Source organism: Prosopis cineraria, unplaced genomic scaffold (assembly GCF_029017545.1).
Source record: "Prosopis cineraria cultivar Desert tree isolate PC_DT_omini unplaced genomic scaffold, ASM2901754v1 PC1, whole genome shotgun sequence".
NCBI lineage: Eukaryota > Viridiplantae > Streptophyta > Magnoliopsida > Fabales > Fabaceae > Prosopis > Prosopis cineraria.
This window is the reverse complement of record NW_026555332.1, coordinates 31961728-31978431: the sequence shown is the minus strand read 5'-3', so window position 1 is coordinate 31978431 and position 16704 is coordinate 31961728. Positions and strand designations below refer to the sequence as shown.

Below are 16704 nucleotides of genomic sequence, written 5' to 3'. Positions count from 1 at the left end.
AAGAAAAGAGAATATCTAACAGAAAATAGTTATAATATAAGCCACATGAAAAATGCACACCACAAAGTAACGGTTATATACCAAGGCACAGACATTACTTGCTACATGAGAATTGAGCAATCATCCACACCAACCCTATAAAGGTAACAAGTATAATCTCAATTAATTATAACCAAGAAATTGTTAAACCTTTTGTACCAACTAGAAATGGAAAAAATAATGTAAGTTGGTTAAAGTATATATAATCTCAACTTACTTATGTTTATTTTTAGTGGAAGAGCATAATGAAGCAACAAAGCAAGCTTATACAATGAATTGGGATGGATCATGCCAATACAGATTGCACCTTTAAAAATGCATATACTAAAGACTAGTAGGTAATGTATGTAACAACAATGACCCTTATAATGATTTGATATTGCAAGGTTGATTTTTTTAAAACCTGAAAAAAATCTTGTAGTTTCTTTTAAATTGTGATTTAATTTATTTTCATTAGAAAAGACTTTAATGAAATTAACCTAGAGTGGAAAATCAACGTTGCAATACTAGATTCTAAAGGCAAATGCTATATTTTTTGAGTTTAAGAAAATTTAACATCCAATATCAAATCATTATAGGGTTTACATACACCTACACAATCATATGTATGTCTGTGCGTGTAAGTATGTTGATTGTGTATTCTTTATCAACTAGTCAAAAGAACAAAAAAAATGTTAAAGAAATTAAATTGTTATCATTCCATTTCAATTGGTGCAGGTGTTATTAGGGCATTCAAATTGATTTTTTTTTCTACTAATGCTTTTAATAGATTCATTATCTTAGCAATTTTTATTACCTATGAACTCTGTAAACATTTCCAAGTCAAAACTACCAAGCTATACTTGCAATAAGAAAGGAAAAATAGAAGAAAAAAATAAATGCAATAATGTTCTTGTTCACTCCTCATGGTGTAAACTAGTAGAAGGTATTATATGTATGCATGTCTTGTTACACTTCACTTTTGCAACTAAATAGTATTTGAACGAATCACATATCATTATTATATGTTCCTAAATATTGACATTAGATTTGAATAATAAAAGTTAAGTAGAAACATAAATATTCATACTAAAGTAAACAAATTGGTTTATAATAAAAGAATGTAGAACAGCAATTTCTACACCCTCAAGCCTTGCAATTTCAATTTCAAGTCCATTGTCATCACCATTTATTTATAAATATGTTCTTCAGATTGATCAACTATCCTACTAAACTTGTTGAGGTGCTCTTAAGATTAATTCTTGGGACAGAGACATGATCCGTTTAGGGATCAACCTGGTTACAATAGATTTCTAGCATGAATATCTATGGACAAGGTTGTAGACACAAGTCTATATATATGAAAATGCTTCCTATATGGAAAAAAGAAAAAATTAGAAAAATGAAATTGTTTCATATTGGTTCATAAGTTCTCAATTTTTTCCTTTAATAAACATACATGTCTCCTAATTTATTTTTGAAAGTGAAGTGCCATACTGTGAAGAATAGAAAATTATATGTCATTACATCTTTGTTATCTCTAAATATGGTATGCTTCTTTGTTTACATCTAGCTAGAATGATAATAAGAGGTGTGTTTCTCAGATTTTCTAATGATATCTACTAAAGTAGTTAGAAACATGACATCCTTAGTATAAAAGTTTGATTAAAAAAAAAGGACTTTTAATTTTATATATCAGCTACTATGTTTGATTATACTTGCCTGCTACACAGCATACCAAAACAAGATGTCAAGGTCACATAAATGGCAAGGGGGTCTTGTTATTTTAACTAGTAGCAATTCAAGGTTAGCCAAATAATAAATGTGAAAATAATATTTAGTGGTAAGAACTAAGAACCACCAACATAATTAGTAAGAGCATAAAAGATACTATAAGAAATGAAGGAATGAAAAAATTAATAAGATTCCTTCTTAAGAAGGAATTTAAAGGAAAATAAAATGCAAATTGAGAGCTAAGAAACAAACCAACAACTCAAATAGGCTCTTTAAATTCATAGTTTGAGACATGTAGCTAAGAGCAAGAGCTAGAGTGAAGACAAAATATCTCATCTAAAAAAAAGAAAGAAAGTAGAAGAAAGAAATGCTCATGTTAGTTGTTAAAAACATGCATTTGCCCCCCAATCATCTTGTAGTTGCTAGTTTATTTTATTAACAATCATAAGGACGGAACTCACAATAATAGTACTCAAATACTTCCTAGGTTTTTATATTACAAAAGAGAAGATGAAGATGAAAATGAAGACATCGTTTTTGTAATGTAAAAGAAAAGGAGTTAATTTAAAAATTACCTTAATGCTTTGTTGATATATATCAATTTCAAAATGGCATCTTTCATTGTCCTCACTTTGCTTTAGATTCACATACCTGGCTCATTTTTTTCTCCTTTTATATCTTAGACAATCCTATTAAACTCATGTGAGGCTGAAACTATGTATTTTTTTTTTTAACGAAAGGTTGAAACTATTTCTACACAATCATACAATGAGTGTTCCACTTCTACCAATCACACATGCAATACGTACTTTGTACTCACACAAAGATTGTGTATATTATAATAAAGGAAAAACATGACTTTCAGTTCCTATACTTTAAGCATGTTTTGTTATTGATCCATACACTTTATTTTCATTGGTCTACGTCCCTATAGTTTGTTCCATCTATACTTTAGGTCCCTACACTTCTTGAGGGGTGTTGACGTGGCACTAATGGTGTTAATTATGCTGACGTAGACATTAATTCTATTAATTATTCTGATGTATATTTTTGTGAGGGAAAAAAGAAAAAAGTTATGTGTATTTATTTAATAATCAGAACCTATCCACGTGTGTATTGTGCAGACAAAAACAAGAAACAAGTAGGGCCAAGAACCATCGGCGAACCACAGTCCTTATTCCTAAGGCACGACTGAGAAGATTGAGTCGAGTGTTCTCTCATCTAGGGCAGAGGAGAACTTGGACTTAGAACTTGCAGTAAGTCTTGAGGAAACATGATATGAATAGAGGAGAACAAGATTTAAACAATACAGGCTTGAAAAACATTGAAAATATATAGATATATTGGTTAATCTAAAGTTTTTAATTTCCTCAATGTATTTTGTCTTTGAGAAGTTGAGGGGAAAAATTGCTTGCATCATAGGTGGTTTTTAGAATAAGTTAGAAATTAGAATTGTTTACCAAAGTATCACTAGGAGAAATGAAAGAGAGACATCAAGGGGGGAATGGAAGAAAATAGAGGAAGAACAGGGACCAAGGAAACATCCTAAGAAAGCCTAATAGGGAACATACTTAACTATAATAAAGTCATAAAATTAAATTGCTAAAACCTCAAAAAATCTTTCACAAATTTCCACCATTAGCTATCAAATTTTTCAAAATAAACCCACACTTGTTGTAGTGGAAAAAATTATTACAACTCCCAATTCTGCTTTCAATTTCATAGATTACATCATAAATTATTTAAAATTAACATAAGTGAGAAAGTAATGGAAGATAGAAATCTAACTCAAATATGGCAAAGTAGACCCTTGTGTTAGATGTGCTAAGTTACTATACAGGTATAAAAGATTTATAAAAATTGATAAGTGCTTAATCCAACCTAAATTTTCATTAAAAAGATTTCTAGAAAGGTTATAAGGTTAACACAACTCATAAAAATTGAAAAGAATTACTATAGAATAAATTTCGAAAAGAACAAACCCAAACATGATGAACAGAGCATAAAAATTAATATTTATACCATAATTATCGAGATTATATGGATAAGAGATTGTTTGTACCAGTATAACGAAGTTTTGTACTAGTAAAGACAGGGCTAAACTCAAACAATGAAGGTTTGTACCGGTATAAAGAAGTTTGTACCAAAATGAGGAAGACTTATATGGGTATAAACAGTTTATACTAGCATAGACGATCAAAAAGTATGGGTCAATTGCTAAAGGTTATAAATCCTTCATTTTAATTTCAAATTAGGAAAATGACCTATGGTTAGAAATCTCTGAATTCTAGTTTCCAACAAAAAAAAATTTGCTCAAAAATTCAAAGTATATAAAGAGATATGATCAAAATGGTGAGAAAAGGTCAACAGCATTTTTTTGAAGTACTGGAAACTTTAACAGCCAATTTTAAAAAATCATATCTATTTCATATAAAATTTATTTTGAATGAAATTATGTTCTTTGGAAAGATGTACAAGTATATTTTTAAATGAAAATAGTTTCACATTAAATGGATTTGTATATCAAGAGATATATAAAAAATACTAAATAAAGGTCAAAATCATATATATCTAAAACTCTGAATTCAAAACATAAACTTCAAGTATTAAACACAAAACTCCACTAATCAAATCGAGTAAACGAGTAGAACTTATCAATGTTCACTATTCCAGTGCTGGTGATAAACCTTTTCCAGCGTCCTCCAATACTCTCAGTTCCTTAAGTCTTTTTCGTGCCCTTGGAATAAGGGCTGTGGTCCTCCGATAGTTCTTGGCCCTAATTGTTTCTTGTTTTTGTCCGCACAATACACACGTGGATGGAGTCTGATTATTAAACAAATACACGTTAGCTTTTTATTTTCTCCCCCCACGAAAAATACACATCAACATAATTAACAGAGTTAATGTCCATGCCAGCATAATTAATGCCATTAGTGCTACATTAACACCCCTCAAAAAGTGGAGATACCTAAAGTATAGATGGAGCAAATTGTAGGGACTTAGACCAACAAAAATAAAGTGTATGAACCAATAACAAAACGTGTGCAAAGTACATGGATTGAAAATTATGTTTTCCCTCTAATAAATAAACTAGCTATTTTATGTTTTAAGTGATAATAATATATTAACTGATTAGTTAATGATCTCAAGGGAAAGAAAATTTGAATCTAAAGCCACAAAAGTCGCATGAAAGGCACCAAAAAGCATCCAATGCAGCAAAAAACAAAAACAAAAACAAAATGAAAAGGGCAGTATTGGACGCTTGACTTTTCTCTTACAGTCCACAGTTGGTAATGCATTGGATATAATGGGAGATTGACTAATCATAAGTGAAAAGAAGATGAGGATCTTGGTGTGGCAACTGAAACCGAAGCAGAGATAAAAATACAAGTTTGAAGTCCATAAAAATGAATAAAATAAAACCTAACTTCCATTTGACACCTAATAAAATGACGTTTGTTACATGCATGCCAAGTAATTTAACATCATTAAAGCTACGTCATCATTCCTTTAAGAATATTTAAAAATAAAAAGATTAACATTATAAATGTAAAAAATTATAGAGACTTGAAGCAATAAAAAAGGATATAAAGAATAACAAAACATACAATAACTATTAAAATCAATAGTTGTGTTTTATCTGACAAAAGCGTTAATGTTTGACCATGACATGTGAAATAGTTATATTATATTTTCATGATATCATATTAACATGTTTTTATTTATGTAATTTTCAATTCATCTTTTAATCATTCCATGGATAATATTCAGAAATAAAATAAGATATTTATATTTTTAGTATGTACAAAAATAAAAAGTTTTTATTTAAATAACTTAACATACATTGTTCGTATAAGTAATAAATTTAGGCATAAAATGTGTGTGGGATAATAACAAGTTATTAAAATGTAAAAAAAAATTATAACTACTCGCATTTTTTAAAAAAATATTTTTATAATATATTTTTATAATATCACAGTACAATTTTAAAATTTATGTAGCTTTTAAATATTCAATATCATACTAAAATTGGTTGTACTAACAAAATAAGATGGTGGTTATATAATTGTGTGATATTAATTCTACAAATGTTGTAAATTAGTTCTACTATTTTATTGTTAGTTTTTTTTATGAATTCTTGTATTAATGCATTATTGCATACAAAATATGTCAAAAAAATATCTTGTTAATAATAAAATTCTATCTTATTTTTTAAAATTCTTATTATTTAAAAAATAATAGCATGGAACATTTTTTTTTTCCTTTTGTTTTAGTACGGAACTTTTTTTCTTTAGTCCTATGCGGCATGTAATATTGATGTCCTCATGCATGGTGTATCATCATTGTCTTTTATTGACTACCATGGTCCTTTTTATAAGAAATAAAAACATAATTTTCATGCCCGAAAGAAATAGGTATAATCAGTTAAAAGTTATAATATATTAGGGATGTAATTTTATTTTCAAATTTAAAAATGATATTGAGGAAATTTATAACTAGAGTGGCTTATGAATTGACTGGGGGCTCATTTACTAATGAAGATATAAGAAAATTAATAAATATATTTAAAGAAGGTATTTATTTCTTATAAATAAGGCCAAAATAACACCCTTAAAATTATCTTATAAAAATTTAAAATAACAAAATGAAATACTCCCTCCGGTTTTAACTATGGGGAGAACTTTCAAAACTCTTTTTGATCCTTAATGTAAGAAAAGTTGAAGTGGTCAGTGGTCAGTGTTTTCCTATTTTATTTTATTCCTTTTTTATGTATTTGTGGGTCTAATAATGTTTGTGGGAATTGATTATTTTTATTAATAATTGCAACAAATTATTTAAAAGTACTTTAGATTTCTTGATAATAATTTATTATGGTATTGATTGCAAAAAATGATAAAATTGAAAAATTAAGTTTTTTTTCAAATAAATTTGAGAATATAACTACTATTTCTTAATAACCACAATGTTAATTAAATTTTCTGTATAATTAAGATTGGAAAGAGTACATATTTATTCCCTTTGCTTTTTTATTATAAGAGAAACAGGCATATATCTTATTATTTTATTGAAAAATATATAAATAATGTGGTGTAAAAGTAGGCGTCGCACCTATTGAAGAAAAAATTATAAAAAATTATTTGAGATGGTTTGGACATGTATAAAAAAAATCATGAGAATACATCAACGAAGAGAGTGAAACAAATAACATTGAATCATGTCAAAAAAGTGGTCAATGTTTTGATCCTTAATATAAGAAAAATTGAAGTAGTCAATGTTTTTCTGTTTTATTTTATCCCTTGTTTATGTATTGTGGATCTAATAATGTTTGTCGGAATTGATTATTTTTATTAATAATTGCTACAAATTGTTTGAAAGTACTTTAAATTTCTTGATAACAATATATTATGGTATTGATTGCAAAAAATGACAAATTTGAAAAATTAAGTTTTTTCAATAAATTTAAGAATATAATTACTATTTCTTAATAACCACAATGTTAATTAAATTTTCCGTATAATTAAGATTGGAAATAGTACAGTTTTATTCCCTTCATTTTTTATTATAAGAGAAACAATCATATACTTTATTATTTTCATTGAACAGAATATAAATGATGTAATGTATCAAATCCTTACCAAAAATCGTCAAAATGTAGATATTAACTTGGAAGAGATAATAAATAATGGTGACAGGTGAGAGTAAGATGACGAATTAAATAACATGAGCTGAACCTGAAAGTTGTCCACAGGGACAAAAGACTTGTAGTTGTAACGTGAGCCTTAAAGAGGTTGGGTGTCCCTTCATTACATCATAAATTCACTTCTTCATTTCTTGGGACCATGTGTCACTTATTCGAAGAAGCTGAGCAAGTAAATGACACATGGGCTCAAGAAATGTTTTCCGTCAAGAGTCTCCATTATTATTTATCATCATCACTTTTTTCCATAAGTCAAGCCATAATTTATAATACTCCCCCACTCACGGTTTTATAAACCACACTTCAATAATTTTTTATTTTTTTAACAATCATTTCACCGCCAATAATTAAGTTTGACAGATATTTCAAGAATTGCTTCACATTTCCGTGTCAAATTACTTCCAATACATGTTTAATATAGGCTAAAAATTATTATTAGTGTTATTATTACCAGCAGCAGCACCATTAGCCTTAAAAAAGAAATAATGTTCTTTCTACAATTGACAAGTTACAAATACTTGATCATACCATATTCATATTCTAAGAATAAACGAGAGCAAGCCACATATTTTATCGTTTGTAACTATCAGAAAATAAACAATTCTTATCCATTTAGGAGCAAGGAAGCTAGGCACATATAGGCTTAATCTAGTCTATCAAACAATTTCATCCCTACCAGAAAAATAGCAGACAGATAACTTTGATTTTTTTTTTTTTTTGGGTGGGTGAAGGGAATGGGATGAACCTCCCGAGCTTGTCCGGAGAAAAAATTTGATCCAGACAAAGTTTAAGAATGCCCCTCACCATTTTATTGTCTGAGAAGAAAAGGAGGCCTCTAAATTCAGTGTCGTCAGAAACCATTAGGAGCGAATTGCAAGTCTGCACCATCAGATTTCTTGGCATAGAATCGACGATACATGGAATCGACTTCAGTGAGATAATAGGTGCCAGGAGGTAAGTAGGTAGAGTCCTTGCTTGTCACAAAGTCTTTGGCCCCGTAACGGTGCTCCATTAACTTTAAGGTCTCGACAAACTTTTCCGCAGGAAACTGCAAATACAGATTGATTAAATTTTTGTTTCAAGTCACATTAATTGCGCTAACTGCCAACAACCCTTGGTTGGAACAGCTATTAAGACCTATTGATTAAATGATTAATTGCGCTAATTTAGATTGGAGGAAGCCTATAGAGAGTTTAATATTTCAGCCATCCAGTTATTTGGCAATTATTATACCAAAAGTCTGGTCCACCCTGGATTCTGAATGTCTAATACATTTTCCCGTGCAATTCCAAACACATCTACATCAAATCTAAACATTGTACAATTATACTAAGGGAAAATTAATGCAAGCCCTTATAATTTTTTTTTTATTTTGCATTAGGTCCTCGTAGTTTTTTTTTTTTATCACATTCCTGTAGTTTGATATATTAGATATGTTAATTACTGAAGGTTAAAATTATTAATGAATGATTAATTTGTCCAAACAAAAACACTTTTGAAGTTTATAGAAAATTTGATTAATACTTTAGGCCAAAAAAGAAAAAAGAGAGTTTGATTTAATGCCACGTTTTAATTTTTTTTTTTTAATGAAAGTTCTATATGTATAAAAATTATTTAGAAGGCATAAACTAATTATAAAAATTTTGACTTATAAAAATTATGCGCTGTAATTAATTCTAAAGTTATCTAACTTTTAATAAAAACATCAAAGTTCTTAATTTCATTTATTTAAAAAAAATTAAGGATTTTAACCTTCAAGAATTAATAAATATAATGAATCAAATTATTAAGGTTTCATTTAAAATTAAATAAACTACAATGACCTAATTTAAAATTAAAAATTATAAGACCTGGAGATTAATTTTCCCTTATGTTTACAGCTGCAAAGCAAAAACATACCTGAGCTGATTGCCAAAAAAAAAAAAAAAAAAAACATATCTGAGCGGTTGAAGCATTCAAAATAATATTAACTGTCCATTTGATTACCAAATCCCAACGTCTTACAAAATCTATTAAACTATCAAACTGTTGAATGGGTTGCATTAGAGATGTGGGACAAGAAAATGCATTAAACATTCTAGTTCTGATCTGTGTCTACTTACAAATTTCAATGCCGATCTTCCAGTGGAAAGGTAAACATCACTATCAGAACTATATGATTAAAAGGGACATACCTCAAGTCTCTGCTTCAACTTGCCAGAAACATTCATCACTGTCACAATGTTTGGCAAACTAAATGGATGTTGACCATCTTGAATATGGAAGGAGAACAATGTAGCTGTTATACCACTTCCATACGAGAACATAACCACCCGCTTACCTGCCTGCAAAAATGAAAAGAACAATCCTAATGAGCAAACTTAAATTAATCCTACCACATAGAACATGCAGTTCCCAGAAAAAGACATGCATTAGATAGAAGTGAATAGCTTTACCAGTGAGCTGTGTTTATTGTGAAGGAGAGACGCAAGTGCTGCATAGAGTGATGCAGTGTACATATTACCAACTTGTTTTGGGATTAACGTGGTGGGTTGCACCTTCTCATCATATAAATGCTTCGAGGCTTGTTGGTTTGCCTATAAATTCATAATAAGCATAAATAATCTATTATTTTTGCAATAGCATCATTTTAGTCAAATAACTTGATTTGAATTCATTTCATCCAATTTAAAAAAAAAACAAAAGATTCAAATTCAACCAGAGTAGCCACCTTTTCCAGATCACGGCTCTGGTAGCTTTCATAACCAGATAGAGATGTGAATGGTCCAAGGGTATTTCTGGCAACTTCATTCACAAAACTGGTACACATAGCATAAGCTTAGATTCAGGAAAAAGAACACGTTGAGTTACAAAAGTTGGCTAAAAACATCACGTATTCTGACTCTTCATTTACTCGAGTATTCAGGGGGCACTCTCTGCTTAATCAACAAATACCTAACTTAACAAAATACTATCTAATGTTGAATGTGGTTAAAAAAAACTTGCATATGATAAAGAACTTTCTCTGTTAAAACAAATCTTCTCTTCTAAGAAATGTCTGTAACCTGTGGTGGAAATCAAAAAAACAAGAATATGGAAATCTCAAGTGCATGCAGTTTATATTACTACAACGAGGTTTCAAGAGGTATTGCAGCAGTTCCCATTCCAAAGAAATGATGGATCTGTATAAATTGGTATCTTGTATCAGAAATTCGTACATCTATGAGATAGGGCCGAATCAAAAGATGAAAACCTGGGATTTCTCAGGAAGTCATTGAAGTAGAGCCGACCAAAACTTTTTTGTACAAGCTGCAATACATCAAGTGGAGAATGTTAATAAACAACTATTTGCTATGTACATGTATAAGGATAAAATATTCAAGCATGATTTCAGATGAAGCTCTATCATACCTTGTTATATGGAGAATGAAACACAAAATAATCGGAATCTGAGATTGAAAATGGCCGGCCTTCCAATTTTTCAAATCTGTACACAGAATACTAAGTAATGAATACGAACACACAAAAGGAGAAACAGTAATAATAATCATTCTACATAAGAGACAGGGAAAGGCATTCCCATTTCAGAATGTCCTTACTTCTCACAAAAATGCTTGTAGCAGGAATCAAGAGCCATGAGATAGCAGGTCTGGGAGAGCTTTCCATCAACAACCTGTGGAGAATGCAACAACTTTTTTAAAGGAAAGAAATCAAAGAAACCACGTCATTCAAGTAACATCTTATAGCTATGTGCAGAGAAAAAGCATGCAAACAAGAATTTTTGCTTGTTGCAATGGACTAATTAAAATCAATCACACTAATCACTGCAACAAAATATATAAAAGGTTTACAGTTGTGAACCACACCTAAGTTTAGGTTATAACAAAGGGAGCGGCAGAGAAGATTGTTCTGACCCATATCCTTAGACAATGACTTGTAAAAACTGGGGAAAGAGTGGAGTTTGACTTGAGTCTTAGAAACGTATTTCCCAGGAAATTATCACTTGTCTCATTCTTTTTTGGATCACTACTTCAAACCGATGAAAGATGAAACTAAAACTGATACTGGAAAGCATCTTCACCATAGTGAAGTTCTTTAGTTCATAAAAATAAGAATGCTTTAGTCATATGCCACAGGATGCTTGGTATTAACCTAGGAAAAATATTTTAATTTGTTTTTTTGATCTGAAAAAGAAATACAGATTAAGTGACAATGCATTACTGGGTATTCGCTTGCAAGGTTTGGCTTGTAAAAATCATACGCATGAGACATATAGCTGCCCCTGAATTTGCTTTCAAAAGCAATTGGTGCATCTGGCCCTATAAGCATGGCAATTGCAGCTGCTCCACCAGTAGGACGTGCCGGTCCTTCAGCATATACCTGAAACAAAAAAGGTCAAAGTGAGCATATTTTGCGTGTGCGGGTTAAAGATGTACACTTCATCTCATGCAGCATTTATTGCAAAAAATTCGAAAGTTTTGGACAAATGCCTGGTACCATCAGTGGATTATTGAAAGTGCCACTTAATCATACAATCTCAGATTATTCAGCTCAGCAACTGCAAGGCTAATGAAAATAGCAGGTTTTACTTCTTAAAAATTAAATTTATGTTGTTCATCATTAGAGAAATATTATATGCAATTGTATGCATGTATTACAGATAAAAGAAGAATTTCAATTTGGGAAAACTACTTTCCCTGTACCCAACTATTTAATCTCAGCAATATTTTTATGAAAAAGAAATGCCTTAAATTTTTCCTTTTACAGCTTGAAAAATTGGACAAGGACTATCTGATCTGACACCTTATTCCTGTAGTCCCATGAGTAACATAACCTACTATAAGATGGAAAGTTAACTCTTGCATTGGCACTTCAAATACAACTGTTATTTCCTAAGGTAGCAAGTTTCTGTTACCCAAAAAAAAAAAAAGTTCAAGCTTTTGCACATGCCTTTTCAGTATAAGAATGAAGCAATAAATGTGATTCTGTTTTCGACTTATTTAGTTTATGGCGCAAAAGAATTATTTTATGGTGATGACAAATTTACTTGCTTGAGGCTAACCTCAACACCAAGATAGTTTTCTGGTTCCAAATAAACTCTGGAGGATTCTAACATCCCCACAATAATGAGGTTGAAATGTCCTGTGTACACAAGATATGCATATTATCTAGATAAAAGAATAAGTTTGTAACCAATGGGGGTTGGGACTAGTGGAAGAGGCTAATCCCTTATAATATGGTGAACTAAGGTACAAATCCCCACTAAGAGAGCTGCCCATATTTAATGCCTGATTGTACCTCGAACTAAATAACACCAATACTCAATAAATTAAAAACAATAAGTTTGTATCATATTCTAATAGACTTTCTTACACAGTCTATGTTCAGCACTGATTTTGAATTTGAAATTTTACAATGACTTATCTTTAAACTTAACTTGTATTATATGGCATGTGATTTCTGGCGGAGGTTCGAAATGGAATATAGTTTCCCAACTGTGAGGAGAAGCAAGGATGAGGGCACATGGAAGTAGTAGAGGCAAGGATTAGGGAAGACATCCACACTCTCACCCCATTAACATCCCCATAATGTTTGTGGTGATATCTGTTTAAAAATGATAGAGTTGGTAAGAGGCTCTGATAGAAACAAAAAATCACTTCCATAAACTTGTCAAAAGAAAACTTCAATTTTCCTTTTCCATTTAATTGTAATATAATGCATCTTCAGTGAAAGAAAGGAGGGTGAGTAAAAGTAACAAATGCTGGGAGCTCATACCGCACTATCTGTACAAACAGCAAGCCCATAGCGCCCATCCCATGAACTACTTTCCACCCAATTCACACAATTGAACAAAGCTGCTGTTCCACCATAGCATGCATTTGTTGAATCCACACCTTCAATGTCTGTATTACCGCTCTCCTGGTTGTTACATGCATCAATATAAAAGGTATCATCACATACGACCACAGACAAAATATTTCTTTCTTGTCTTTTGTCCTTTGGATTCATAAATAAGTTCAGTTAACAAGGAAATGTCAGGGCAAAATCAAAATTGTATGCCAGAAAGTATCTCTTTCATGATTTTGACAAAGATTTAACACTAGAAGGGCTCCTTCCTAAGCTTAATAGTTTTATTCTGCCACAAAGTAATTCAGAACTCATGAGTCTTTTCAGCTTCAAATTTAAGGAAAAGAAAAATGAGAGCTCTGTGCAAACTCACTTTTTAAAATGGACTTTTTTCTCTATCGGTTATTAACTTTCCAAATGGATTTACCAGCATCATTTTAGAATAAATTGCTAAAATTAAACGCAATGAGAGGGGGGAAAAAATTAGTTATATGCAATCTTTTCATTTGGAGAAAGAACAAGTGTTTAAATCAAACCAATTTGGAAAAAGAAATGGCAGCAGTAAGAGGGCTTAATAATTTTACAAATCAAGTATCTTTCATGTTTGTGAAAAATTAAAACATCCTTTATCTTTATATCCATGATTATATGTGTTTATGACAAAGTCAAAGATCAGAGGAAACAATATAAATACTAAGTCAAATTTGAACTTTCAAAAACCAGCAACCGTTATAATTTAGTTTCTTTATGTGCTTGAACTTGACCTGCCTTCCCTCTTGAATCCTCTAATCTCAAGGAAGCCTACATATTGTGATTTGATGGACGTTCTTCATCCCTATGGAATGTAGTTTCTGTTGTAAGAACCAACACAAGAAAAGGATACCTCAAAAATTTGCATCAAGAAGGTCTTAATGGATTTGCTTTTGTCAATTACTGTCTCACTACCAACTTCCAAGCGTCCAATTTGCTTTGGATCAATTTTGAATTTATCAAGAAGTGAAGTAACAACTGTCAAGCTGGTATTGAAAGTAAAAGAACGCATCAGAATAAATGCAAGAAAGCTATTGCAGATCTGCAGATGCGTTCTACAAGTCCATAATAAAGATAGTCACCGTATAACAGGTAAATATGTACCCAAAAGCAGTATCTATTCAATATATTCGACATATAATAAAATAAAATCTATAAAAAATGCATTATTCATAAGCCATGAATAATGCTAAGCATGGGCCATAATTTCCGTGCACGATCTAGTTGTCATAAAAAATTATCAGTAACAAGAACAAGGAAGTTATATATTAAAAGAAAAAAAAAAAAAAAAAGCCGCACCAGTTCTGGAAAACTAGATAGTTCTCACTCCATTGCTGATGCTAAACAAAAATTTACAAATTACAATAACAAAATGTGAATGCGAACTCCATCGGTTCGATAGCGATCCCTTTCGATTTATTTCCCATAATAAATAATCCTCAAATCGGTACTTAATAACTTCGCTTCTTCCTTAACATAAATATACTGCTAATTCGTAACAGAATTTCTAACAAAATAGAGTAAACGCCTTAGCTGCAGAAGTTAGCAGTGTGCCAAAAATTAGCAAGAAAAAGCAGCCTCTAACACTGAACACTTAAACTTCGACTAGTGTATTATGAATCAATAGTAACTGACCTCATTGAGATAACATCTTCCACCTCTGTGCAGAACGCCATGCAATCTTGTCCAAGCCCAATAGTATACTTGCCTTTGCTCACGCCATCATGAGCCTCCAAAGCTGCCTGTAGAAGCACATCATGTGCAAATGAAAAAAAAAAAAAAATTCCAAGCTACGAACTACTTCACAAGAAAATTCAGGAGCGAGCGAGAAATCGATCGGAAACGCTACATAGATCTATCAATTTCAAGGCAAAGAGTATAAATCGAGAAAACAGAGAGCAAAGAAGTGTGGACCTGCTGAACGCAAGTAGGAGGGAAATAGATGTCCATGGCAAGGATTCCGACGTTCTTTGGACGCGAAGCCATGACTGTGATTTTGACGGTTTCGGTTGTTGAGAAAGCAGAAGAAGGAACTGCGAAGTACGACTGCAAGAAAGAGCGAGGCGAGGATGAAGAGGAAGGCGAACGAAAAAGAACGTGGAAATAAATCAAAATAACCAAATATCAAATTATATATCGGGGTGTGTGTGTGTGTGTGTGTGTGTGTGTGTGTGTGTGTGTGTTCTGCTACATATGTAATAGCTCTAAAACATATGTAATAGCTCTAAAATAAAAGGGCGTCACCGTATGTCTGGATCTGGCTTGTTAATGTAATGAAGCTTTACAAGATGCTACTTATATTTCGCTACTAATTTATGACGTATTTGCGAGAGTCGCCACTATGGCAGATTTTTGAACTCCCACGTGCCACCTAACACATTAAATGGTAGATGAAGATATGTGGGCATATTAAATTCTAAACCCAAATTTATCAAAAATAATACTAGAACCATATTTAATCCCTCCTTTTAAAAGAAAAATCCCTATTCCATGCACGGGAAATAATACCCCTTGTCATGATATGGAAATCTAGGTAACTTACTCCCTCTTGCATTATTTATGGGGTAGGGAGAAAAAAAATTTTTGATTTTATTTATAAGTTATAATATTAAATTTTCATCACAAATTTTTTCTTTTACTCTCAATGCAATGTTGGAGAGAGAAAATGTGTTATTAAAATATGTATATTTAATAAGAGCAAAGTTAAAAATTTATTAAATTTTAAAACAAAATTAATAAGTTTTAAAACTTTCATTAATACTGATAAAATATGTTGGAAATAACTTATAAATAGAATCAGGAGTATCTCATTGAAACAGTAAGCCGTTGCCTTCTTCAAATTATAATATAAGTCATAATTAATTAATTTATGATTTACAAATAACATTAATTGAAACCTTAAATTTTTAAAAATATCTACATCTTCCGTGTATATCCTCATTAAATAGCCTATTATTCTCTACAAACAACAAAAGTACCAGATATGCTAGAAATGTTAAATCTTAAAAGATAACAAAGTGTTCTCAAGCTCTTTTATTATAATTTACTCAAATGTGAAAATACAAAAAGATTAAAATAAACGAGTGTTGGATTAATGAAGGCGTAAAATACATAATAGTAAAGGTTACAAACCTGAAATGATTCTAAAAACTACCTAGCAATACAAAGTAAGTATTAATAGATATTGATGATTGATTGTCTATGTCTTTTTTCTACAACCTTCTACTGCTTTTATAATTTCTCCATTTAAATTGTTACCCCATGAAATCCAGAGCTCGTTCACGCAATATCAGGGCTTCATTGGCATGGCCTATGCAATTCTTGGCACAATACGTCATATCCCTTCAACAGTCTTGTACATCTAGTCACTTCGAGTCTTGAGGGCTAAGTTAGGCTCA

General features: G+C 31.0%; 1 protein-coding gene across 1 annotated transcript; it reads right to left on the bottom strand.

The window, feature by feature from the left end:
* Positions 1-7921: 7921 nt before the first annotated feature.
* LOC129319624 (hydroxymethylglutaryl-CoA synthase-like) lies at positions 7922-15469 on the bottom strand. The gene is made up of 12 exons (XM_054964723.1): positions 15221-15469; positions 14942-15048; positions 14160-14292; positions 13205-13348; positions 11651-11809; positions 11029-11102; positions 10841-10916; positions 10683-10738; positions 10161-10248; positions 9886-10026; positions 9625-9774; positions 7922-8498 (listed from the first exon to the last, which is right to left on the bottom strand). The coding sequence occupies exons 1-12, from the start codon at positions 15290-15292 to the stop codon at positions 8301-8303; spliced, it is 1398 nt and encodes a 465-aa protein (XP_054820698.1). The 5' UTR covers positions 15293-15469; the 3' UTR covers positions 7922-8300.
* Positions 15470-16704: the final 1235 nt, after the last annotated feature.

Excerpts from the sequence above, each read along its gene's own strand:
- LOC129319624 (XM_054964723.1), bottom strand. The coding sequence starts at position 15,292 with ATGGCTTCGCGTCCAAAGAACGTCGGAATCCTTGCCATGGACATCTAT. Across the intron at positions 11,810-13,204 it reads CTGTTTGTACAGATAGTGCG|GTATATGCTGAAGGACCGGC; the intron begins GTATGAGCTCCC and ends TTTTTGTTTCAG. Across the intron at positions 8,499-9,624 it reads AGTTGAAGCAGAGACTTGAG|TTTCCTGCGGAAAAGTTTGT; the intron begins GTATGTCCCTTT and ends CTGTATTTGCAG.